The following is a 23,718-nucleotide window of genomic DNA, read 5'->3' on the forward strand; positions in this document are numbered from 1 at the left end:
AGCAGCAGCAGTGGTCCCCGTGGAGCCCACTGCCCTGCTGCTCTGCCCCGGTGCTCAGCACAGCACCTGGGAGGGTCCCGTGGCGCAGACGTGGTGATTTCCTGACGCTGGCAGTTGGTTTCTCTGCCCCAAATCTTTGAGGTCAGCTCTTCTTAGATGTCTCTTCTAATTCTGCCTGACTTTTCCTGCGGCCCTTTCCCTTGACGAATCAGACGTTTAGGGTTTAGACGTTTCTCTTTGGAGAGTTTCTCTGCTGTCCCTCATCACTTTCCACAGACACGCTTTCCTGCAGCGCGTGCCCGCAGCCCCGGAGCTCGTGTGTCGCTCAGCCGGCTCTCGGCACCTGGTGAGGTTCCTGCTGCCCTGTGAGCCCCGCCGGCCGCTGCAGCAGAGTGAGTGAGGTGGGCGCTGTGGCTCTGGAGCGGCGCGCGTGTCGGGGCGGGCGACCCCGCCCTCTGTCTCACCTGTGATGTGACTGCAGCCACGGCACTCGGCGCCTTCTGCTCTGCTTCCGTCCCCAGCTCACCTCCTGGAACCTCTGGGCGCTTCTCTGTAGAGTAAAGGAGAACTCACCCCTGAGCGCAAAGCTTTCTGGACAGAAGCCCGTCTCTGGAGGGTCTTTGAGGGGCCTCCTGCACCACGGCTGCTGCCCTCGGGGGGTCGGGGGTGCGTAGGGTAGCCCTGAGCCTGGGCGGTTTCCGCGTCCCTCTCGCCCCATTACTGTCTATATTCTCCGGTTCCTGCACCGCCCTTTGCTCTGGCAGAGGGCAGGGTTGACGGCTGGCTGCGGCCGGGCCGAAGCAGCGAGGGGTGATGCTGGGCACGGACGTCCCTCTCCGGGGCCAGGCCCTTCAGCCGCCCGCGGGGAGCGTCCCGGCGCGCTTGGGTGGGGTGTGGTTGCCATTGTGGGTGTCGATGGAGGCTTTGTGAGAAGAGCCAGGAATCCAGTGACGCGAGGGAGCCTGCGAGGATTGTCTGAACCACGTTTGTCTTTGCCTGTGTGGAAGGAGGTGCTCTTGTGTCTGTGTGGCTCGGAGGTCATGCCTCACGCGGAGCTGGGGCAGGGTGGGCCCTCCCTGTGGGCTGCGCGGCTGCCTTGAGCCTCCACAGAGCCTCCCCAGAGCTGGGCGCCTGGGGCGGGCAGTGCCACCTGGCCTCCAGCAGGCTGCTGCAGAGGAGTGCCAGGAAGTGTGGCCACAACGGGGGGTCAGCTGTGACCGGCAGGGGAGAGAGGGAAGCAAGCAAAGAGTGCAAGCTGGGGAAGGATGTGCGGTGTGTGCAGCAGCCGCCCCTGCCCCAGCGCATCCTCGAGGGGCCATGTCTGGGAGGCAGCAGTGTGTTTAACATGCCCTCACACTTCTTGCTGAGAAACGTGGGTGAACTCCGTGGTGAGTGAAATGAGCCTGCTCCGTCTAGGGGCTCAATGACAGACTGCCTGCACGATCCACCCAGGAAGTAAGTCACTGTGTGGACCCTGCGGCCTCCCAGTGTCCTGGGGAAGAGGGGAGGGCCGGGCCTGGAGGCCGCGGGCCCTGTGGTGCCGCGTGAGGCTCTGGGGAGGCTGCTTATGCGGAGACCGCACCCACACTGCCCGTGTCGCCACCCGGAGCTGCAGATGGCTGCCCCCCTCTGAACGTTGCTTGCGGCTTCCCGGTCACAGTCTGGGCTCCAGGCCCATGTTGGGTGAGTCTGAGGCTGTTCTGCGCTGACCCCAGGTGCGGGAGAGGCCGGGACAGCAGGCCGATGATGCTTCCGGCTCCTTCTGTGGGTCACATGCTGTTCTCAAGGAAAGAGCACCTCCCAGCCGGAGGATGGGGGCTCCAAGGCTGGGTGGCCAAAATAGATGGCAGGCAGCAGCTACCTGACCACGAGTACTGACAGTGGAAGAAAACAGTTGCTTCGGTGGCAGATGGCGAGGCCTCCTCCTGGCGGGAGGTCTCAGGGACAGAGGCCGTGTCCAGCTCCTCTCTGCCCTGACCTCCTGCCGGAGAGAGGAGAGTACAGTGAGTAGAGGCTGGAATCAGGGCTTGGGATTTTCCTCCTCCTGCCAGCCCTTCTGTTTCCATCGCGCGCTCTCGTTTTTGTTTCCTGTTCCTGATGACCTTTACTCCCTTTGCAGGAGACAGTTTTGCAATCTCGAAGTGCTGCCTTTTTGGTGTGTGTAGCAGGGTGCCTGCTGGTTACCTGAGCGGTTGAAAGGCCCATGCGGGGGAAAAAGTGGTGGGTGGTTACAACAAAGGGTTTAAGTTGGAAAGAATGTACATTCCAAGGTTGTTTTCTTGTGCAAACCGTAGAAATACTTGGTCCCCAAAAGTTTAACAATGAATTAAGAGATTGCTTGAAAGCGCATTCCTGCTGATGGGCTGTGTGCGCTGTGTGCAAACCCCTGGACGTCCAGTCTTGCCTGCTTGCTTCACCAGCTGTTTTCACTATTAGTGAGCATTAAAAGGGCCAGGCACTGCCAGGAAGTGAGACCTTTTCTGCTGTACCTGTTCAGTAAGCGACTTCGGGTTGGTGATACCTCATCTTGCTGCTCAAACGTTTTCATTTCCCTCAACAAAGAGGTGAAATTCCTTGGTGTCGACTTGGAATGCGTGTTTTCCTGTGCTTTGAAACCCTACCGGTGTTGCTTCAGTTAACTTCATCTTACGGTTATCTCCCTGGAAGTTGTATGGTAATAAAGACATACTGACACAGGTAATCTGCATTTATGGTCCCTTTAAATATCGTCAGTAATTTAGAGGGAGCTCGTGTTCCCATCTTTGTGTATTTCCCGCGCCCAGTGGCAGGTGTTAGGTTCACTTTCTTCACGTTAGGGAAGCCTCTGTGGAAAGAATTGAGGGAAAGGAAGCCGTTGCTGCCCCCCGGCAGTGGGATAATTATTTTCATTAGAACAGAAGAGTTCCTCTTGTGTCTGGCGAACACGAGCATCCTGGCCTCCCACCCCCTGTCCGTAGTCAGGGGCAGGTGGTCCACCTCTGCGGCCGGCATGCCCCCTCGAAGGGGACTGCCGCGGCTGTGTCTTCAGCCGTGCGTTCGGGGTGCACTGAGGCCCTGGGCTTGGCCAGTCTCTGGACGCGGCCCGTGTGCAGAGCTGTGCCGGCCGCCTCCCCGCCACCCGCCTCCTCGTTCCGCCCTCTCTCCCCTCTAGGACCACGCGGCACAGTCTGGGTTTCTCTTTGCTAACACTACTGCTCTTTTCTTCCTTTTTCTGGCTTCCCGGCGTGGGCCCTGGGTGCTGAGCCTCACACGGTGCCTCCTGCCCTTCCTTGCCAGCCCGCCCAGCTCCCGGGTGAGCCCGAGCCTCAGCTGTGCGCACGCAGTGCCCCTCCCTGGCAGCAGAGGCCAAGGCTCAGCCCCTTGTTGGCGCTCCCTGCCCGCGTCCCGGCTTCCCTCTGCTCGCACGCCGCTTCCCTCCATAAACACCTGTCCTTCTGGACGAGCCAGTCTGCTCAGCCTGCTCCCCTGCCCGCACACCGTGGCCCACACACGCCCCTTCTCCCAGATGCCTTCCCGCTCCCTTGTGCAAAACCCCATCTTTGTCTCACGGCCGAGGCCAGCCCTGGGTGGTCTCCTCAAACCTCTGATTTCTGCAGGGCCTCGGGCTGCCCCGTCTCAAGGAGACGATGGAGTCTGCTGCCTGGGGCTGGCTTTACTTTTTATTCTTTTTATCTTTTCTCCAGTTTTTAAAATGCCTTTAACTTTAAGAAAAAAGCAGATGAAGCAGTAGGATTGGATGTATATCAAGGCCATACTTGAGGAAGCAGGAGAAATCACGAGATCTCCTGGGGGTGTGTGGCTGCCCTTCCGCTTTCCTTGTGGGGCTGGTGGTGATGTTCCTGGTAGGCTGTGACGGTCTCTTCCTCTTCACTGGCTGTTGAGTGATTCTTTTCTTTTCCACCCAGTCTTTCCTTCTCTCCACCCCCTACTTCTGTTTCACATCTCCAGCTTAATAACATACTGACCTCAGCCAAGGTGTTTCACTTCTAAGACTGTTTTGTCATCTAGAAAATAGAGATACTCCGTTTCCCAGCGTTACAGGCAGCTTTAGTGAGAAGTAGAATGGAGCATCCACTGTGATAACTGCACGGAGTTGGCGGCACTCACCGCATGTTTGACGTCTGTCTGCAGACCCCTTACCGCGCCCCACGCCCCCCAGCACAGGTGGGGGCATCTCGGTCTGCAGGTGGGCTTGGTTCTGGTGCTTACCGGGTTATCTTCTGCAGATAACATAACGTCTCTATTCAGTTCTCAGTTCCAAGCCACTTATTAACCCAGTGACCTTTGCACTTCACTAACCTGCCTGGGCCTCTGTGTTCTGATTTTAAAAGGAGGTCACAATGAGTGCCTTACTGGGTGGCTGAGAATAAAATGTGATAAAATATATGAAAATGCTATGAAAACCATAAAGCATTAATCGAAAATAAAGTTTATTGCAGTTAATATTTAACCTTAAGTGTGCTTAGTATAGTGCCTTAGAAACTGTTGTCATTGTTTTGTAAATTATTTGACTGAACTAACAGGGCAACTCATTCTTCAGGCTGTGTTTCTATCTATTAAGCTTAATAGAGCCAGGGAGAAAACTGTCCGCCTATGGTTATGTTGTTACATGATTGTAACTTCAGTTATGGTTGTGTCCCTGGGCCTTTGATTCATGCTGAGGTATCCTCTTGTTAAATTAAAGGGTAAAACTTGTTACGGGGACTCCTGTCAGACAGGTTTGCAGGACAGGGATACACAGACCCACAGGAGATGAGGAAGGTTACAAAGTAGCGATCCTTGCTGTCGGAGGTGCTGTGTTCCTGACTCCATATAGAGCTGCCGCCTGTACACCTGCATGGCACCAGGCTCTTCACAGGGGCTGAGTTTTCAACAGTGCAGGGAATCCGTCTTCCCCAGCGTAGATGAGGGTTCCTGCAATGAAGTGTTGCAAGAGGCCTGGGAGAGCCTCGAGCAGGAGGTGAGTGGTCCAGCCCGGCCTGAGGCCCCGGTCCAGGCTACAGGAGAGTGTGCGGCTGTGATACGGGGTGGGGGTCGGGGGAGGCCCGCTGACCAAGGCCTGGCGGGTGTGGCTCCCGGGAAACGGGTGGCCGGGAGCAGAGCCAGTCGTCTGCCAGCCTCTCGGGGAGACTCGTGATGGGCGGGCAGGGTCTCGACAGGCCGAGAGGCGGCCCCGCGGGCAGCGAGACGCCGTGTGGACAATAAAGCCTTTATCTGTGTCATTTCCACCAATCAGCTCCGTGGTTTTCCAGGAGCCAGTGTCATTCTTGTTAAGAAAACTGCATGACAGAGAATCAAAAGCCTTTTTCAAGTTCAGTTGTACTTATTACTTCCAGCCTTGGCTATATGGCCTTAAACACTGGAGTATTTGTGTTTCTTTGACTCGTCAGCAGAATTTCAGGAAATGCTATAAATGTAGCCATGCATCTTCTGAAGCTGCTCATTCTTAAACTTGTATTTTACTGACCGAGTGTACTAGAGCCCCAGGAGGAACTCCCTAATAAAGCCCTTTCAGTATGGTTTTATCCCGCATCCTTTGATTCACTGGAGATCCCTGCCTGCTGTCTGGTGTTTCCGGGCCGTGGCCCACTCAGCCATCCTCGATCTCCTGCGCGCTGAGGCTTGGGCGTTCAGTCGTGGTCTTCGTGTCTGTTCCATGCTGGCCAGAGTCTCGTTGCCACTCTAGAGCACAGCAGGTGCGGTGTTCGCTGGGCCTGTTGCATGTCAGAGAGCTGGTCTTCAGTAGCACCTGCTGTGAACGTGGTAGAATTTCTCTTCCTGCCGACATTGCAGTCTCACAGGGCAGCAGAGCAGGTCCTGTCTTAGAAGCCTTTCTGTGCAGTTGTTTGCCGATACCTGTGAGGGCCCTGGAAGGCAGGGTCCGAAGGCTCCTACATGTCTCGGATATTCTCATTTAATAATGTCATAAAGTCGTTTCCCGGGGTGCTTTGTTGTTGTTCAGTCACTGAGTTGTGTCCGACTCTGCGGCCTCACGGACTGCAGCACGCCAGGCTTCCCTGTCCTTCCCTGTCTCCTGGAGTTTGCTGCAACTCTTACCCATTGAGCTGGTGAGGCTATCCCATACTCGGTTGCCCCCTTCTCCTGCTTTAACCCATGTAAAAGAATTGATTGTGGCTTTTTTTTTGGGGGGGTGCAAAATTGAGGCTCTATGGCAGCTAATGAGAAGCCTGAAACATTCTAAAATTGTGACTAAATCAGAAAAACCTGGAGCACACCACAGAGCTTTGTGAGGACTTGCTAAGCTGTGACCTCCTGGGCAGTCCGGGAGTGGTGCTGGGGAGGGCAGCTTGACGGCGCCTTACCACCAGGCAGGGCTGCTCCTCCAAGCCCGGTCCTTCCCTCGAGGTGGCGTCGGCTTCCTCTCCAAGTTCAGGGTGCTCGGACGCTGTCCTTCCCATCCCTTCTGCACGTTTATCTGCCCGTGTTTCGTGGTGGCGCCATTGCCAGGAGGCTATGGCAGGACCACCAGTGGCTCTGGAGCGTGGCCGTGGGGGTGAGGAAGCAGTGAGCACCTGGGGTCCCGCGGCTGGAGCCCCGTGCAGCACCCCCCATTGTCTTAACATGAGATGCGTGGGGGTGCCCTCGTGGGGGTCAGTGTCACGTGTTTCCCAAGTGGCTCCCCAAAAGGAGAACTGCTGTGGTCACAGCAAAGAGTAGAAGACATAGAGAATCTCTCAGAGATATTTTCAGTTCACATGATGTGACCACAGGTAGACTATAAGCATGCTAGACACAAAAAGGAGATCAGTCCTGGGTGTTCATTGGAAGGACTGATGTTGAAGCTGAAACTCCAATACTTTGGCCACCTGTGAAGAAAGCTGACTCATTGGAAAAGACCCTGATGCTGGGAAAGATTGAAGGCAGGAGGAGAAGGGGACGACAGAGGATGAGATGGTTGGATGGCATCACCGACTCAATGGACATGGGTTAGGGTGGACTCCGGAGTTGGTGATGGACAGGGAGGCCTGGTGTGCTGCGGTTCATGGGGTTGCAAAGAGTCGGACACGACTGAGCGACTGAACTGAGACACAAAAACTTTGCATGCAACTAGAATAAGTCGTTTTATCTATTTTCATAAATATGTAGGACTGAGCCTGAGTCAGAGTTGATTGTTCAATCTGCCTTCCTAAAGTGTATGTTAAAGTGGCCAGCCAGTTGGCAATTGTCTTAATGGGAAGCTAGGGGAGTTGCTTTGTACTTGAAATTGCCTTATATTTTTGGGGGCATGTATACTATATATGTAATATATAATAAGTAATTTGAATATCCAACCAAATAAAGGTTTATGGTTATTTTTACTGTTTTATAATAGCATTATATTTTTATCTGTCCTTTACTGCCGTGGGGAAATCAGAAAAGGCAAAGATTCTAAATGGAGACATGGTGGTGACATTTGAGCAAAATTAATGCCTTTTTTCTTTTGCAAATGAAGTTTCACGTTTAAAAAGCAGTGAGGCCATCCTCATCTACCCAGGACTGTGAAGGGGCCACGCCAGCTGAACCTGTGCAGAACAGTCCATCATCAGGGGACGTGATGATAGTCGTTTGTGATCTTTACTTTTTTTTCGTCAAGACATGAAAACCCTGTAAGTCACAGAATGTGCAGAGACGACAAAAGCGGCAGAGCTAGTGTTTGTTTCGTGCGCGGTGATTTATAGCATGAGAGACGCTGAGCGTTAACTAACATGACCCTTTGAGCCAGCAGGTCTACTTCTGTGTGTGCCTTAGAGCAATCCAGCAGCTCCTTTTTATAATATTTTTTTTCATTCATTATTTTTTTACTGGCACATAATTGCTTTACAATGTTGTATTAGTTTCTGCTTTACAGCAAAGTGCATCATCTACATATAAACATACATCCTCACCCCCATTATATTTTAAATTATAATTTGTCTTCTCGTAAAATTACATTTGTTTAAAAATCTACCTAAACACATGAGTTTAAGAAATCAGTACATACCCTAATTGTAACATAAACTGAATTTTTAGCATTTGTTTACAGTAAAATATTTTGTTATCTAAGTGTTTTGGCTTGAGTGCAGTGGAAGACTATATAAGTCAGATGTGTGTACTCCTGCCAATGAGCATTTCAGTTTAAGAGAAGATGGTCAGAAGCCATTCTGTAGGACAGGATAGGCATGTCCAGATATATTAGGATAAGTAAAAACAGACCAACCTCACTTGTGTTTGATCAAAGAAAAATAACAGTAACGGAAATGAGGATAAAGTGGCATTCATGTTACACATTGCCAAGTGAGAAAATGAGGAAGTATAATAACCTCACAGACAAGCTGAGCCTTCTTTGTAAGAGACATGCCAGCTAATCCCCTGCCTGGAGAGGGTCAGGGGGAGTGCGGGCGTGCGGGGGCGCTCACACCCGGGGCGGGCGTGCAGCCAGTGTCTAACACAGAAGAAGGTTTTGCGGACTTGTGTGTGATGGGTGAGAAAGGAGCAGGATGGATCCAAAAAAGAAACGTTGACACCAAGGTTTAACATCACCCAGGATGACGGGACTTCAAAGCAACAGATGTTTTCACACATTGCTGGCCCATGAGGAATCATTTAGCGGTGTCCATTAAAATAATAAATGTCCTTTGACTCAGAACGTCTCAGATTATCCCGCAGATGAACGGGGCGCACGTGCACAGTGGTGTGTGTGCAAGGTCATTTGTTGTCATGTTGTCTGTAGCAGCAGAGGATCGGAGGCATAAATGTCCGTCAGCAAGTGCACAAAGGATGAGTTACCGATTTTGAATTTATTGGTATATACAGTCATTGCAGCTGTGAAAAAGGAAAAGAACTTTATGGACTGATGGGGAAACATCCTTAGGTTATGTCCTTAACTCTAGAAAAGGGAGGGGAAATGGATGTGTTAGTTGGCATCCATATATACATACATATGCAAGAAACGCTAGCTTTAGTTAGCTGTGGTGTGGGAGAGCAGACAGTGTGCCTGTGTCCCTGCTCCGTGCGTGCGTGCGTGCGTGCGCGCGCTCCATCCTCAGCCCCCTTCCACTGCTCCCGCCGTCACTGCTGCTGTTAGTGGTGGTTCAGGAAGTCTGTGAACCAGACGAGCGCCTTGAGGATGAGCCTAGTGGCCGAACTTGACAACGACCAGTGGAGAGCATCATCGAATCTAATCCTCTTATAACTACTTGAGAAGTTGTCATTGAAGTCGATGTCGACCATTCTACAGTTGTTTGGCATTTGAAGTAAAATTGGAAAGGTGGAAAGGCTTGATAAGTGGGTGCCTCATGAGCTGACCAAAAATTTAAAAAATAATAATAATTTTGAAGTGTTGTCTTCTCTTATCCTTCACAACAACAACCATTTCTCGATCGGATTGTAAAGTACGATGAAACGTGGATTTTATACAACTGGCAAAGACCAGCTCAGCGGTTGGCCTGATAAGCTCAAAAGTACTTCCCAAAGCCAAACTTGTTCCAAAAAAAGAGCATGGTCACTGATTGGTGGTCTGCTGCCCATCTGATCCCCTGCAGCTTTCTGAATCCTGGTGAAACCATCACCTCTGAGCAGTATGCTCAGCGAATCAATGAGATGCACCTAAAGCTGCAACCCCTGCAGCTGGCGTTCGTCAACAGAACGGGCCCTGTTCTTCTCCACCACAGGGCCCGGCTGCACGTCGCGGAACCAACGCTGCAGAAGCTGAACAGAGAGGGCTGCGAAGTGTTGCTTCATCCACCATATTCACCTGACCTGTCGCCAGCCAGCTGCCAGTTCTTCAGGCGTCTCAACAACATTTTACAGGCAAAACGCTTCCACAGCCAGCAGGAGGCAGAAAATGCTTTCCAAGAGTTGGTCGAATCCCAGAGCATGGATTTTTACCCTTCAGGAGTAAACAGACTTACTTCTCATTGGCAAAAATGTTGATTGTAATGGTTCCTGTTTTGAGTAATAAATGTGTGTTTGAGCCTAGTTGCAATGATTTAACATTCACGATCCAAAACTGCAGTTACTTTGGTACCAGCCTCATAGTTAGAGAGCGAGAGCAACCCAGACACCCACTAACAGTTGAGCGGGTAAACAGAATGTTCTGCATCCACGTGATGAATCATTACCCAGCCGTGAAAATGAGTGATGCGGTGGCCCACACTGTACTATGTGTGAACCCTGAGAACCTTACACTGAGGGGAGGAAGCCACATCCCGAAGGACAAACGTACATGTTGGTCTGTGTGAGATGTCCAGAACAGGAGGGTCCTGGAGACAGAAAGCAGACTAGTGGCTGCCAGAGGTTGGAGGGAAGGGGTGACGGGCAGTGACTTCTGATGGGTCAGGGTTTCTTGGGGGGCAGGGCACAGTGGCCCAGGCTGAGGAGGCGGCAGCACGTGGTCTGGGAGCTTCGGGTGGAGGTCTGGTCAGCAGCCTCAGCAGTGCCGGCAGCTGGCCCACTTGGGGGCGGGGCGGGGACCATGTGGTTGCTCCGAGGGGCCACGAGGGAGATGAGGAAGACCCTTAAAACAGCCGCGTGGAGATGCGCAGGGGCCTGGTGGATGGTTGCCCAGCCTAGGGCTGAAGCCTGACACAGGTCAGATGGGCACCGCGTATGTAGGGAGAACAGGGGCCCTCGGACGGAGCCCCAGGAACACAGTGGTTCTGAGCAGAGAACAAGTGACCAGAGCAAGGGGGAAGAGAGCAGGAAGATGGGGTCAGCTGCTCCCCTGGAGGGCGGCGGGTGAGCGAGGAGCCCACGAGGCCAGGGCCCCTGTGCAGTGGCTCCGGGAGGGCAGGGGCGCCGCGGGACTGAGACACGGGTGGGAGGAGAGTCTGGACTGCCACGCTTGTGGTCCCTGCTCTGCTTGTGCCCTGCAGTTTAATGTTGTTTAAAGGAAAAAAAGAAGTGAGGATTGGCCGTTGGGGTGTGTGTGTGAGTTGGACTGTTAATTTTATTCTTTTGCTTTACTTATTTATTTGTCTGTGGCCGTGCCGTGAGCTTGTGGGATCTTAGTTCCCCCGCCAGGGATCAAACCCAGGCCCCAAGCAGCAACAGTGTGACCGCTAGGGAAGTCCCTGTTTTCTTGTTTCTTAAAACAGCCTACTTTCCCAACCACAGCGGATAATCTGCATAGCAGTTTGGTGTGTATCCATCTGTGTTTCTTATATAAGAAATATGTACATTCTTATGCAAATATGTATAAGAATATATATATAAAAGATTGTGTTTGCTCTTAACCAAATTGAGGTCACATTGCAGTACTGCTCTGCTCCATGTTTTTAGGTTCAGAGTATACAATCTGCATTACTTAATTGCCAAGTGCTATGTATGAGCATAAGTTTTATCAGTCTCTATTCTTAGAAACCCTGAATATTCATTGAAAGGACTGATGCCAAAACTGAAGCTCCAGTACTTTGGCCACCTGATGCGAAGCCGACTCGTTGGAAAAGACCCTAATGCTGGGAAGGATTGATGGGAGGAGGAGAAGGGGGCAACAGAGGATGAGATGGTTGGATGGCATCACCGACTCAATGGACATGAGTTTGAACAAACTGGGAGATGGTGAAGGACAGGGAAGCCTGGCGTGCTACAGTCCATGTGGTCGCAAAGAGTCAGACACGACTGAGCGACTAAACAACAATTCTTAGAAATAAGAAAAGATAAATCACATGTATTGGGACCTTTGAACTGCTTATGCATTTTTCTCTGCTTGCAAATAGTCAGTGATTGAAAATCCAGTGCTATCACATTGATGACTTTAAATAAGTCTCGTGAACTTGTGACTCATATTTTGCACAGGTGTCAAGTTGGTCTTTTTCTGTCTAGTGTCCCTCTGTCCTCCTCCCATCATTAGGTCACAATAAAAATAGTTACACATAACCTTTCTAAGCAACTTTTAATCAATACATTGGAGTTTCAAATAGTAATTTGCTGGTTCATTTGAATGTATAAACCTCTAATTATCTTTTAATTCAGAATTTAATCTGCTTTTACAGCTGACTATAGTACTCTTGCCTGGAAAATCCCAGGGACGGAGGAGCCTGGTAGGCTGCAGTCCATGGGGTCTCGAGGAGTCGGACACGACTGAGCGACTTCACTTTCACTTTTCACTTTCATGCATTGGAGAAGGAAATGGCAACCCACGCCAGTGTTCTTGCCTGGAGAATCCCAGGGACGGGGGAGCCTGGTGGGCTGCTCTCTGGGGTCACACAGAGTCGGACACGACTGACGCGACTTGGCAGCAGCAGCGGCGCCCCATAGCTGCGGCTGGTAGATCATCTGAGTGAGCTCTGCAAGTCAGCTTTCAGGTGTTCGTCTTGGTTTCCTGAGAATCAGACCCCGTTTCCATCCTTTATTACAACCGCGTCCCTCCACTAAGAGGACGTACACCTGCTGCCTCCAGTGGAGCTGTATTCTTTTCTCAGCAGGTTAGCAAAAATGATAAGTAATTAAAAAACAGAACTGTTGATGGAGATTACAGAGATGAGGTGTGGAACTGTGACGCGAGCTGATCGGGGAAGCACACGGATGTGGGCAGAAGGGAAGGGTTTGGGACCCCGTCCATGAGGTGGACTCTGACCGTTCCTGCCGCTCTCCCCCACACCCCGAGTCCTCCTGCGGTGTCTGGGAAGAGCACGGTCATCACTTCCGGAGCCAAATGTTGCATCCCATCTGTAGGACTTACTGTAAAATCAGCTTGATCGTGGACTTTGATCAGTCCTGTTTGGTTCGAATAACCTGATCCTGTTGTCCAGAGCCAGAAATGATGAGTATTGGAATTTTAACACATTATGGGAAATCAGGTTTTTAAAACTGACGTTAATGGTTGGATATTGTTTTCCCTGCTCTCAGTCCTAGAAAATGTCAAATGGAAATGCAAATCTGTGTTGCACAGACTTACCATTTTAACCTGAAAATATTCCAATGACTGTTGTATCTGTTCACTTTCAAAGAGTGAACTTCAAACTTTAATTACAGTAAAGAGAATGTCAGTTTTAACTGGCTTACAGTATTTTTTAAACAAACATTTTTTCCTAAAGAGAAAAAAATTTGGATGCTGACAGTTAGGTTCCTATCATAGAAATAGTGCAGATCACTTATTGCACATATTTGGAATTTATTCAGGCTCTACTAGTTTTTCCTGCAAAAATAATACAAATGCAGTGTACATATGAACATGCTTTTGGAATCTTAAACTTTGGAATGTCCTGTCTCATGTTTATCTAAACTCCTAAGTTTAATTTGCTCTGGTACTTTTTTCAGTTGAATTCTTTTGAGCAAAGAGAAGAGTTTTTCTTTAAGGAGTAAAAATAATTGTGGAGTTCTATACGTTTGTTTTCTACTGTATTCAAAGCGGTATTTCATAGAATGGTTTTAACGGTTGGATTCATTGTAAGAAGCACTTGTATTTAGCCAAAATGATGGGAATTAAATAGTCTCTTCATAGGTGAGTGAAGACAGTTTGGCGCTATTAGGAGAAACGTAAGGAAACTGTGTGTAAAAGATACAGGCTCGCGTCTGGTGATGAACAGGTTAAGGAAAAGGGAGCTGGCGGGAATGTGGAGAAGGGTCTCTTCATTGGAAGCCTGGGCCTGCTCGCCGCGCCCCCCACGATGTCTGGCCCTTCGCCCTTCCGCGGCTCCCCTGTTGTCTTCCCCGCTGAAACGCCACGGTCCACTAGCATCGCAGCCTCTCCAGCCTTTCCCACACGCACAGACAGACACACACGCACACCTCTCTCACCTGGCGGAAACCTGCTCCTGTCGGCAGTTCCCCGTCTATGCGGCCTGCAGTCTACTCGAAGGCCCATGGCCACGGTCCGGGCGTCCCAGCCTGCTCCGTGATGGCTGCTTCCTGCCCTCCCCAGTGTCGCACCCGCCCTGCCGCTCAGTGCAGAGGCATCAGTTTTCTCAGTGAAATTGGAAGAGATTAAACGAGGACGTCCAGAAAGCCCCCCCACCAGCTCACTGTTCATCTGGATCTGGGCCCATGCATCTGACCGCCTGTCCGCTGACCGTGGGCGAGCTGTGTGCCCGGGAAAGGCGCCCTCTGCCCGCTCAGCTCCCACCCCGCCCCGGACCCCCGCCACCAGCCTGCGAGCCCCAGCGTATCCTCTAAGAGGGCTCTTCTGACCCTGCGTCTCCTGTAACTGTTGCCTGATTGCCTTCAGCGCTTGACTGCAGAGTCCCTCATGAGAGCGAGCCTGTGCTCCCTGCCCCCCCATCCTCTGTCCACTGGGCTTTCGACCCTGCCAGGGCTTCTGACCTGCTGTGGTCCCGGCCACCGTTGGCCTCCACGTCAGCAGACCCTCTACTGACCAGTCAGCTGACTCCTTCTCCTGGCACCCGTTGACTCTGTGGCTGCTCCTCCCAGGGCTCCTGACGCCCAAGATGGTCCCCTTCCCTCCTGGCCTCCCCCAGTCTCCCTGGCCGGCACCTCTCGTTTCCCAGCCACCCAGCAGTGACTTCTCGCTGGGCTCAAACCTCAGCTCTTCTCGCCCACACTCGGCACCTCGCTGCTCTGTCTCATCTTGGCCTGTGTCTCCTAGGACTCCAGACTGGGAGGCTCTGGACTTGACACAGCCGCTTGAAGGCCTGAGTGCGTCTCAGATGCAGCTTGTCTGAAACTGGACGGTTAGCGCTCCCTCCAAAGCCTGCTCTTCCCATAGACACCCCCCCCTCGGAGAACAGCGCCTGCTTCCTTCCCTCGCTCCTGGGGGGCCGTGGAGAGGAGACCTAGTCCCTGTGGCTCCCCTCCCTGCCCACTTCCCAGCCATGATGCCCAGTGCCCGTGCCGTGTGGGCAGTCTGTCCGGTGTGAGGACACGCTGGATTGCTTCTCCCCAGCGGGACTGGAGCTTTGTGTTTGCCAGTCTGCGCTGAAATCCTGGCGTGAAGGGCTGTTCACATTCTGTAGCTGATCCATGCTCTTAGAAGCCACCTTGTCTCCAAAGAGCTCTGTGTGTGTGCCTGCACATGTGCGTAAATTGTGATAAAATACGTGTAACATGAATTGAACATTTTAACCAGTTGATTGAACGGGTGACTTCAGTGGAGTCAGGCTAACAGGTGGCCTTGGGCTGCCATCAGCCTCTTTTCCCAGAGGAACACTCCACAGCCTGGCGGCCACTCTCCCCAGAGGTTCCGGGTCTCTTGTCTGTGTGTCGTTTAAGAATCTCTTTATCCACTTTGTTGTTAGGATTTATGTTTAGGAAAGTATCTCAGACTTCCCTGGGTCTGGAGAAGGCAGGCTTGGGTTCCGGGTTCTCCCCTGGCACGGGCCTGCCAGGTCGAGGTGGCGGCTGAGGGCCGGTCTGAGTAGTGGTGGTCTGTGTGGTCTTGGGGTCAGCGGACCCCCTCTTCTCTGGAGGGGCAGGGAGATCCTTTGTGTGGAGCCTGGAGAAGCTTGACAGGGTGAGTCTTCAGATTCTCACTCTCCCTTTTAATTTGTGTTTACATTTAGTTACTTACTCATTTAACTGTTTTCTAGGAGTTTGCAGCACTTACTAAAGAACTAAATGTATGCAGGGAGCAGCTTCTTGAAAGAGAAGAAGAAATCGCTGAGCTGAAAGCGGAAAGGAACAACACCAGGGTCAGTAGGGGGATTCTCACGTGTTGACATTCGCCCCTCGGGGGTCACCGCTGGGCTCCGTGTTGCTGTCTTTAAACTCTGTCTGGTTTTCAACCCATTTTCCACATTTTCCCACTGAGTGGCCCGGGGTGGATCAGTTCAGGGTTCTCATACCTTGCTTCAAATTTATGATGAGAGCTAATGTAATTTTAGTACATTTGAGGGGGGTTTCTCTTAACATTTTGGTCCATGCTTCACTTTATGTGGGATCTTAGTTCCCCAAGTGGGGATTAAACCCATGACCCCTGCAGAAGTGTGGAGTCTTAACTGCTGGGCCACCAGGGAAGTCCAGTCTAACTTTAGACTGAACTGGCGGGATTCCGACTTGCCTTAGCACAGTTTTGGTCTTAGCGTGAGGCTGAGAGGAGTTATTGGCCCCGAATTCAAGTGTGAGGCTGAAGGTGCTGCTCTGGCCCCGCCCTGCAGCTGCTGCTGGAGCACCTGGAGTGCCTGGTCTCCCGGCACGAGCGGTCCCTGCGGATGACGGTGGTCAAGCGGCAGGCGCAGTCCCCGGCCGGCGTGTCCAGCGAGGTGGAGGTGCTCAAGGCGCTGAAGTCGCTGTTCGAGCACCACAAGGCCCTGGACGAGAAGGTACCAGCCACCCGGCCCTCCTGGATCTGCACACCTGCTGCCTTGTTAGGTGGACGGCGCCCGTGTTTGTGTAACTAGTTGACTTGAAAACTAGCTCACTTGTTTGTGTAACAAGTTGAGCGTCTTATATTCTTGTAAATACGTTTTTTCTGTAAGAAGTCAGAGTTTTATATGGTTAAAAAGCGTTGCCTGCGTACATGCTCAGTCATGTCCGAGTCTTTGCGACCCTGTGGACTGTAGCCCACCACTCTCCTCTCTTCACGGGACTTCCCAGGCAAGGATAGTGGAGTGGGTGGCCATCTTCTACTCCGGGGGACCTTCCTGACCCAGGAATCGAACCTGATCTCTTCTTGTATTGGCAGGTGGATTCTTTACCACTGAGCCACCTGGGAAGCCCCCAGTTAAAAAGTATTAGTTGGCATAAATATTTCAAGATTTATTATATTTTGTATATCAATTTGCAGTTAAAAGCTGGGTAATGAAATTAATTTAGGATAACATTTTGTTCTCTCAAACTTAGAATTGAAAGCTGTTAACAAGCAGGTTGTCTTGACGTTAAGATCAATGAGAGACATTAAAGGTGCTCTGTGGCAGGAGCGTGTATCGGGGTGCGTGTACGGTGAGAAGGGCACTGACGTGCACACACATGGCAACTCAGTGACTCGGCCCCTTTCATTTCAGGTGAGAGAGCGATTGCGAGTAGCGCTCGAAAGGTGTAGTTTGTTAGAAGAAGAACTGGGCGCCACACACAAAGAGGTGAGCCTCATCAGTCATCGTGTCATTTCAGCGAAGGGTTTGTCACTTTTATCCCTTCATTATAAAAAAGAATGAAGGCCTTAGTGGTGGACATCACATGTTATTTATCTTTCTGACTGAGGACCCGCCCACCTGGGTTATTTTAATGACTAGTAAACTAGACTTGTGGCTCAGAGCTGCAGGATCCCTTAAGTACCCCTTTGTCCAGTAGAAGACAAATTCTGACTCTAATCACCTGGCTGTATTTGGGATGGATAGCATCACCACATATTTTCTTTTTATGTTGTGTTTTCAGTTTAGACTTGAGTTTTTCCAAGTAGAGTTTTGCTGTGTTTACTTATTTCTTTACTCTCCTTCAATTTTTTGGTTTCAGCTGATGATTCTTAAAGAGCAGAATAACCAGAAAAAGGTACTAACAGACGGGGTGCTTGATGTAAATCACGAGCAGGAAAGCGTGCCGAGCGCCAATGGAAAGGCAAGTCCTCAGTCTCGCGCTCTGTCATGGTTCCAGTCTGTGCGGGGCTGTCGGGACCTCTCACCAATGCACCATGTAGGTCTGAGTGGCCGTGAGGGTCCTGTGAGTTCCTAGAGTGCAGAAGGCAGTGTTGACCTCACTGATTGCCTGGAAGTGCTGTGTTCCCTCCCTCCTGAAACATGGCCGCCTAAGGCTTCCTTTCCCCCTTAGAGATCCTCCGACGGCTCTCTGAGCCACGAGGAAGACCTGGCCAAGGTGATGGAGCTCCAGGAAGTCATCGACAAGCAGTCACGGGAGCAGAGCCAGATGAAGGAGCGCCTGGCAGCCCTTTCTGCCCACGTGACGGAGCTGGAGGAGGACCTGGACACGGCAAGAAAGGACCTCATCAAGTCCGAGGAAGTGAACACGAAACTGCAGCGGGACGTCCGCGAAGTGAGTGACGGCGGCTGTGTCTGTTGTCCTGTGGTGGAACGTGGGTCCCTTGTTCTCCCGGTGGTCTCAGCCTTGCGGTGGCTGTGTGAGCAAGAGCAGAGCACCGGCGGGACCGCGGCTGGCTGCCTCCCTGCCTCTGCGTCGTGGGCTCTGGGGCAGAAGAGGCCTGGTCCGGGCGGTCCGTTGGCAGTGGACCGACACGAGGGTGGCCTTGGCACTGTGCTGCACCCGGGGTGTGGACTCCGCGTTTCTACAAGTTCTAGGGGGCCCAGTGTGTTCCTTTTTTAAAAATTCATTCATTCATTCGTTCATTTATTGGCATATAGTTGCTTTACACTGCTGTGTCAATTTCTGCTGTACAGCAAAGTGAATCAGTGGTGTGTGTGTATATGCACACACACACACGTGTTCCTCTTTTTTGGATTTCCTACCCATTTACTTCACCACAGAGCACGGAGTAGCGCTCCCTGTGCTGTACGCTAGGGCCGATTTTACGCGTGGTATCAGCAGTGAGTATGTGTTACTCCTCACCCTCAGACCCTCAGGCCCGAGCTGTGTGACCATGTGGAATCATGATGTTCCTGGCGGTCGTGTCTGCGGCTGTCATGAGTTATGAGAAGCTACCTAGCGGTCACTGTGAAAACAGAAGAGTGCTGGGGGCTCAGGCCTCCCCCTGTGAGCCTCGCCTCGCCTCTCCTTTGTACACAGACAGACAGCGCCCACCCTGCCCTCCTCCCCCGTGAGACGGTCTCAGAGAGACCCCTCCAACACGTGGTACAGCAGGCGGACTTGTTTAGTAGCTTGGTGTGAGTGATGCCGTGTGAGAACTCGAAACAGAAATATGTGCACGTGTTTGTATAACCTATTCACACTACTCTTTGGCAACAGGAGGAGATTAGGTGGCAGAGTTTAATACGTAGAGAAAATTCTGGAAAAAGCGTTTTTAAGACCTTTCAGTTTTAATGTTCAGACTTTGCCAACATTGGTTACTTAGTAACTACGGAGGGACCTGAAATGGATTTTGAGCTGGCGGACAGGAGTTGCACCAGCAGCAAGTTCTGGTCCTGGTCTGAGTGCTTCATACACGTGGTGTAACTCTGCTTCAGAAGAACTAGGCTTGAGAAGGCTGCTTCCAGTTGTGTTACACTCTGATCTCTCTTTACACTCGTTAATATTCTTACTTTAATTCTGAGGAAATTGCATGAGATTTTTCCAACTTTTACCCGAGGAAACGAGCCTCAGAGCTCCCCGTTGGATATGTTGAAGGTCCCTCCCTGTTCTGGGTCAAGGCCACCTGTACGGTGTAGCAGACAGAGGTCCTGACTTCATGCCAGATACCTTCCCTCCTGGAATTCTTGCAATAACAGGGTAGTTTAGTATGCTTTTTGTTTGCTGTTTGGGTTTGTTATGTAGAAAAGAAGCTTGGTAAACCGAGTGGCCAGAGAGAACGTTAAGACAGATGGGTGCCAATCGTGGCAAATGTGACGTTTGAGGTAGGCGCGTTTTTGCTCACGTCAGGGAAAACTGCCGTGTCTAGGACTTTAGTCTTGAGGACGCTAACTTTATGTTTGATTTGAAAGTTAGGATTTAGCCCAGCTGTTTTACTCTTAAGTGTGTCGGAGCGTTCCATGATGACTTACCTTTTCTCCTCTGCAATGCCCGGTGTAGGCCATGGCCCAGAAGGAGGACATGGAGGAGAGAATCACTACCCTTGAGAAACGCTACCTCGCTGCACAGCGCGAAGCCACCTCTGTGCATGACCTCAATGATAAACTTGAAAATGAAATCGCAAATAAGGATTCTGTGCACCGACAGGTAACGGCCTTTATGGACTGTGTCTCACTTATGCAGTGGTGCACCACTGAGGAAGCTAAAGGCCTTTTCATGAGGTTCCCACATTGGGAATCGAGTCCCAGTGTAACGTTCTTAACGACCCTAAAATGCTGCGTTGAAAGTGTGGATGTACATCGTGGTAAATCAGCTGTACTGGAATGAAATACAGTTTTTAAAAATTGGGGGTGACTGCAACTTACAGGTGTGAATTGTTTGGGACTTGGTTTAACCATTTTGTGGAATTCCACTCCTGACTCTTTTGTTTTACTTGAACGTGAATCGGTTGGTTTATTAGTGTTTTTACTGAAAGAGCAGAGAGCGGCAGGGAACTTCACAGCAGCTGGCTGCCTGCTGGTAACTGGGGTCACTGTGACAAAAGGCAGGGTTAGAGCTCCGGTCTGATTAGGGTGTGCACCTCCTGTGGTTTGGTGAGCCTTACTTGCTCCTGTTCCTGTGTGGTCTCAGATAATCAGGACTTAACCAGGAGAACCAAATCTGGCTTTCAAAGCAAAGTGAGTCGGTCTGGTGTGTTGCAAAGGGTATCATTGGCCCCAACACAAAAATAAAATACTAAAAAGCCATTGAAATGTATGATGTGGAATGCTAATTAAGAGCGTTACGATATACAAAGTAATGGCTGTAAAAGGCAGATCAGAAAATACCCTATACCATATGCTGTTGTTTTCTGAGGGTTTTAAAGCATGTCGTATTGTTTGTGTATGTACATAGAATAGTAACACACACAGAAGAAATAAGAAAGCTGCTTAGAAACAAATGTTAAACTCTCAGGAACCTGAGCTTATAGATAATTTAAATTTTTTTTTCTTTTTTAAAAAAGAATCTGTCTAAATTTGCTACGTTGAAAGTTTTTCAGACTAATAAGATCTTGTAAAAGAATAATCATGCATTCACAAGTATCAGTTGACCGGCATTTCACCAGGCACACTCTTAGCAGGTCTGTATTTCAGAGGAGATGAAAGCCATATTTTGGCTCACATGCCCGTGGCCATCTGTGGTCAGTAGGGTTCCCTTCAAATGATGATTCTGGTGACGTTTTAAGAAGGGTCAGTACTGAACCCTTATTCCCTTGTCAAGAAGAATGAATACACTTCTACAGAAAACTGATCTTCTTTAATATATAAGAACTTTTTTTTTTTAAAGACTTGTTTGGGGACGTTTAGGAAAAGCAAATACTCTGGCGGGAGGTATTCTGCCCAATGAGACTAAGCCTAGGAACACTGAGAGAAGATTTACCGTGACGCAGCTGCCGAAGCAGAGCTAATCCAGTAGACACGTGCGTTCGGGTTTTGTCTCAGCGACTCTGCTCTCCCTTTGTAGACAGAGGATAAAAACCGGCAGTTGCAGGAGCGCCTGGAGCTGGCGGAGCAGAAGCTGCAGCAGACGCTGCGGAGGGCGGAGACGCTGCCCGAGGTGGAGGCCGAGCTGGCGCAGAGGGTGGCTGCGCTCTCCAAGGTGCTGCTCTGGGCCGCGGGGCCGGGCGCACGCAGAGGTGGCCGTGCTCTCCAGGGGGCTGCTCTGGGTCCGCGGGGTGGGGGGCGGGCGCAGGGAGGGCCTGTTCCCGTGCTGTGCCACCGTGCCCCTGCCCCTGCCGCTCAGTCCAGGCAGGAGCGCAGACGCGGGGGTCGTGCTGCCCGTCTGAGATGGGAGCACTCCCGGAGTGTCGGACAGTCCCTGCTTCTGTGTCATCCCTACGTTAATCTCCCTCCGTTTTGTCCCATGTTCTGTGTGTCTCCAGGACGCTTCAGCTCCGAGTCACTGCTGCTCAGAGTTCAGTCAGTCAGCCGCTCAAAAACTTAGCAGGATAGTTCTTCGCAGACCTAGGAAAATCCCATTCTTGTTTAGGAGACTCTTAAGTCTTGGGGCCCCACTCCCAGCTCGCCGTCCTCGGGAGCCTGCGGGTGAGAGGCTGCCTCCCGGAGGTGTGGCACTGTTGGGGGCATCGTCCCCACTGCCAGCCAGCCAGCCACCCTGTCCTTCTGGCGGGAAAGGTGTTGCCCTGTGCTGCCAGTGGGCACTGGCTGGGCATGGAGAGTCTGGCAGGGCCCGTGCTGGGGCGGCTGTCGGGGGCGTTGCCCGGAGTGGGTGAGGGGCCCTCTGGTCGCGGGTGTCAGGTGCTCGGAGACCCTTCCAGAGCAGGGTCACTAACAGCCGCCAGGGGGCGCCCTTCTGCCTGTGATCTTCCTCTCAAGGCTTGGTTTCTCCTTTCCCCCGGCATCTCTGCTGTCTGTCCCCGGTCGGCCTTGTAGTCGGACCTTTTGTCTTCCGGAAGCTCTGCCACTAAGGAGGCTAAACTGTTCGAACTTACCTCCCAGCTTAGGAAGGTAGAGCGTGTGCCTCGCGCGTCCCGCGCTTGCCGCTGCCTGCTGCCCGCGCTGGCTCGCCACACGCAGTCCTTCCGTCACCCACGTGTCACACGCAAAGCCACGCGGGCGGCGTGAGCAGGCGTGCGGGCGGCCTCCCGCGAACCCGGGGCCCATGGTCCGCATAGAGCATGGCCCGCTTGCCGCCCCTGTGGTCACAGCCCACGTGCCGTCAGGACGGGGCGCTGCGAGCGGAACTGACCCTGTTCTTGGCCGACAGGCGGAAGAGAGACACGGCAACATCGAGGAGAGGCTGCGGCAGATGGAGGCCCAGCTGGAGGAGAAGAACCAGGAGCTGCAGCGGGTGCGTGTGCTGACGGGGAGGCTGCGTCTGGGCCGGCACCACCTTTCTCCGCCGCTCCCGTCTCTGCTGCCGAGTGTGTGCGTGTGTGGCCCCATCTGCTGACCCGGGCACCCGCCTCCTCAGGAGCAGGGCCAGAGGTGGTCGCCCATAGGCAGTGGGCAGGGGCCAGGGGACCCCCACATCCAAGGAGGCTGCTTGTTGCTCTGAGCAGCCAGTCGGGGGAGCTTCTCAGGGTACAGGTGGCCTCTAGAGTGCCCCTCAGACAAACCTGAGGTGCCAGCCTGGGGCCCCAGGAAGCCGAAGGCATGGCACCCATGTGTGCGGCCTGCTTGCCTCAGAGGAGGCTGCTCCTGGGCAGGAGGAGGACTGCAGCTGCGCCGCGACAGAAGGCGCATCAGGAAAGGGTGACCATGGAGGCTTGCATCACCGAGTCCTGAGAGAGGTTTCCCAGAGGGGTTGGCCACACGGTGATGTGGACCATCCAGGAAATGGAAGGCGGTCCCAGGTCCAGCCTCAGGCGTCAGTACTGTCCCCACCGCACCTGTGTTCTTGGGTCTGGCCTGCAGAGCCTCACAGGCGGGCTCCCAGGGCGCAGTGGTTCTGACTCCCATCATGAGACCCGCAGTGAGGCGCCCTCCCCGCCTCGGCAGAGAGCTCAACGTCTCCCGATCAGGGGTGCACTTCCTTACTTTCAGAACTGCTGCTCGAGGCTGTTGAGATCGAGATGCTGTTTATGACTAAGCCAATTCAAAGTAAACTTTTATTTTGCTTTAAAAGTATTTGAATGCCGATGCATTAATGTGGAATCTGTGACAGGTTTTATTTTCTTGGGCTCAAAAATCACTGCAGACGGTGACTGCAGCCATGAGATTAAAAAATGCTTGCTCCTTGGAAAGCTATAACAAACCTAGACAGCATATTAAAAAGCAGAGACATCACTTTGCTGACAAAGGTCCATATAGTCAAAGCTATCTTTTTTTTACAGTAGTCATATATGGATGTGAGAGTTGGACCATAAAGCAGACTGAACGCTAAAGAACTGATGCTTTTGAATTGTGTTGCTGGAGAAGGCTCTGTTTTAACAGAAAATAATTTTTTTTTAATTTGTTATCATAGAAAACTTCAAACACGCCCAAAAGTGGAAGGAGTAGTATAATAAATACCCGTGACCTATCAGTTAGCTTCAGCAATTTCCAACACAGGGCCAGTCTCAAACATATCATTCTTTTGTCTTCTCTCCATTTTTTTTTTTATACAGTAGGTCCTAAAACAGCTTTTTTTCAAACCATGCAATTGATGTTCATTTTATAAAACACAGACTTGCCCACTTTGTTTTCACAT

At 51.7% G+C, this 23,718-nt stretch overlaps 1 protein-coding gene across 1 annotated transcript in view; it reads left to right on the forward strand.

The window, feature by feature from the left end:
* Positions 1 to 23,718, forward strand: part of LOC102397350 (liprin-alpha-1) — a gene marked incomplete at its 3' end in the record, with an annotated part of 49,181 nt that overhangs the window by 16,484 nt on the left and 8,979 nt on the right. Inside the window, 9 exon segments of the mRNA XM_045165865.1 lie at positions 15,465 to 15,566; positions 16,032 to 16,196; positions 16,878 to 16,952; positions 17,326 to 17,427; positions 17,638 to 17,859; positions 19,528 to 19,674; positions 21,031 to 21,165; positions 21,960 to 22,034; positions 22,294 to 22,377. Coding sequence (XP_045021800.1) covers positions 15,465 to 15,566; positions 16,032 to 16,196; positions 16,878 to 16,952; positions 17,326 to 17,427; positions 17,638 to 17,859; positions 19,528 to 19,674; positions 21,031 to 21,165; positions 21,960 to 22,034; positions 22,294 to 22,377 — 1,107 coding nt within the window.

Source organism: Bubalus bubalis, chromosome 5, assembly GCF_019923935.1.
Source record: "Bubalus bubalis isolate 160015118507 breed Murrah chromosome 5, NDDB_SH_1, whole genome shotgun sequence".
NCBI lineage: Eukaryota > Metazoa > Chordata > Mammalia > Artiodactyla > Bovidae > Bubalus > Bubalus bubalis.